Source organism: Plectropomus leopardus, unplaced genomic scaffold (assembly GCF_008729295.1).
Source record: "Plectropomus leopardus isolate mb unplaced genomic scaffold, YSFRI_Pleo_2.0 unplaced_scaffold31250, whole genome shotgun sequence".
NCBI classification, from domain to species: Eukaryota; Metazoa; Chordata; class Actinopteri; order Perciformes; family Serranidae; genus Plectropomus; species Plectropomus leopardus.
In genome coordinates, this window is record NW_024634096.1 from 1 (window position 1) to 973 (window position 973).

Consider the following 973-nt stretch of genomic DNA (forward strand, 5'->3'; position numbering starts at 1 on the left):
TGGGCATCTTCTCCATCCTTGAAGAGGAGTGCATGTTCCCCAAGGCTTCTGACACAACATTTAAGAACAAGCTGCACGATCAGCATCTTGGCAAGACCAAGGCCTTTGAGAAGCCAAAGCCTGGAAAGGGCAAGGCTGAAGCTCACTTCTCTCTGGTTCACTATGCTGGCACAGTGGACTACAATATCAATGGCTGGCTGGACAAGAACAAGGACCCTCTGAACGACTCAGTTGTTCAGCTCTACCAGAAATCTTCTAACAAACTGCTCGCCTTCCTGTATGTAACTCATGGTGCAGCTGATGGTAAGAAGTTCATTCATTCATTCATTCATTTTCCGTAACCGCTTGTCCTCGCAAGGGTCGCGGGGGGCTAGAGCCAATCCCAGCTGTCATCTATAAGAAGCTAATCAGTACAAACTGGTAATGTGTTAATTTATGTCACTAAGATAAAAAATGCATTTTTTTATGTGGACATAAACAAAGGCAGTGCTTCAGTGGCATGGATGAGTCCTCTTTGACTAAAAAAAAATCTACTTCTGAGTGGGATTTACCAGAATGATTTTCTCAAAGAATGCTAAGACATGTAGATAATGTTATTTATTTGGTCCCATTAATGCCATTTAATGTTTTGTAAAACAGAGGCTGCTGGTGGTGGCAAGAAGGGTGGAAAGAAGAAGGGTGGCTCTTTCCAGACAGTGTCTGCTCTCTTCAGAGTATGTATTAATTCATATCTTTGAATAAAAATTAAAAACTTGACCTTGAAATTAAGTTGACCTATTGTCACTGATCCACAGGAGAACTTGGGCAAACTGATGACCAACTTGAGAAGCACCCACCCTCATTTTGTGCGCTGCCTGATTCCTAATGAAACAAAGACCCCAGGTAAAAATAACATAACCCAGCTGAGCCTTGTTTATAACATTGTTATGTAAAGAAATGTTTTAATATATATCAAAAAATGCAATCTGCAGGT

The 973-nt window shown here is 41.1% G+C and overlaps 1 protein-coding gene across 1 annotated transcript; it reads left to right on the forward strand.

Moving 5' to 3' along the window:
* Positions 1-5: 5 nt before the first annotated feature.
* Positions 6-882, forward strand: LOC121938708 (myosin heavy chain, fast skeletal muscle-like; the record flags this gene model as incomplete). The annotated part of the gene is made up of 3 exons (XM_042481879.1): positions 6-303; positions 640-713; positions 795-882. Coding segments are annotated over 3 exons (460 nt in total), but the record flags the coding sequence as incomplete, so codon positions are not given.
* Positions 883-973: the final 91 nt, after the last annotated feature.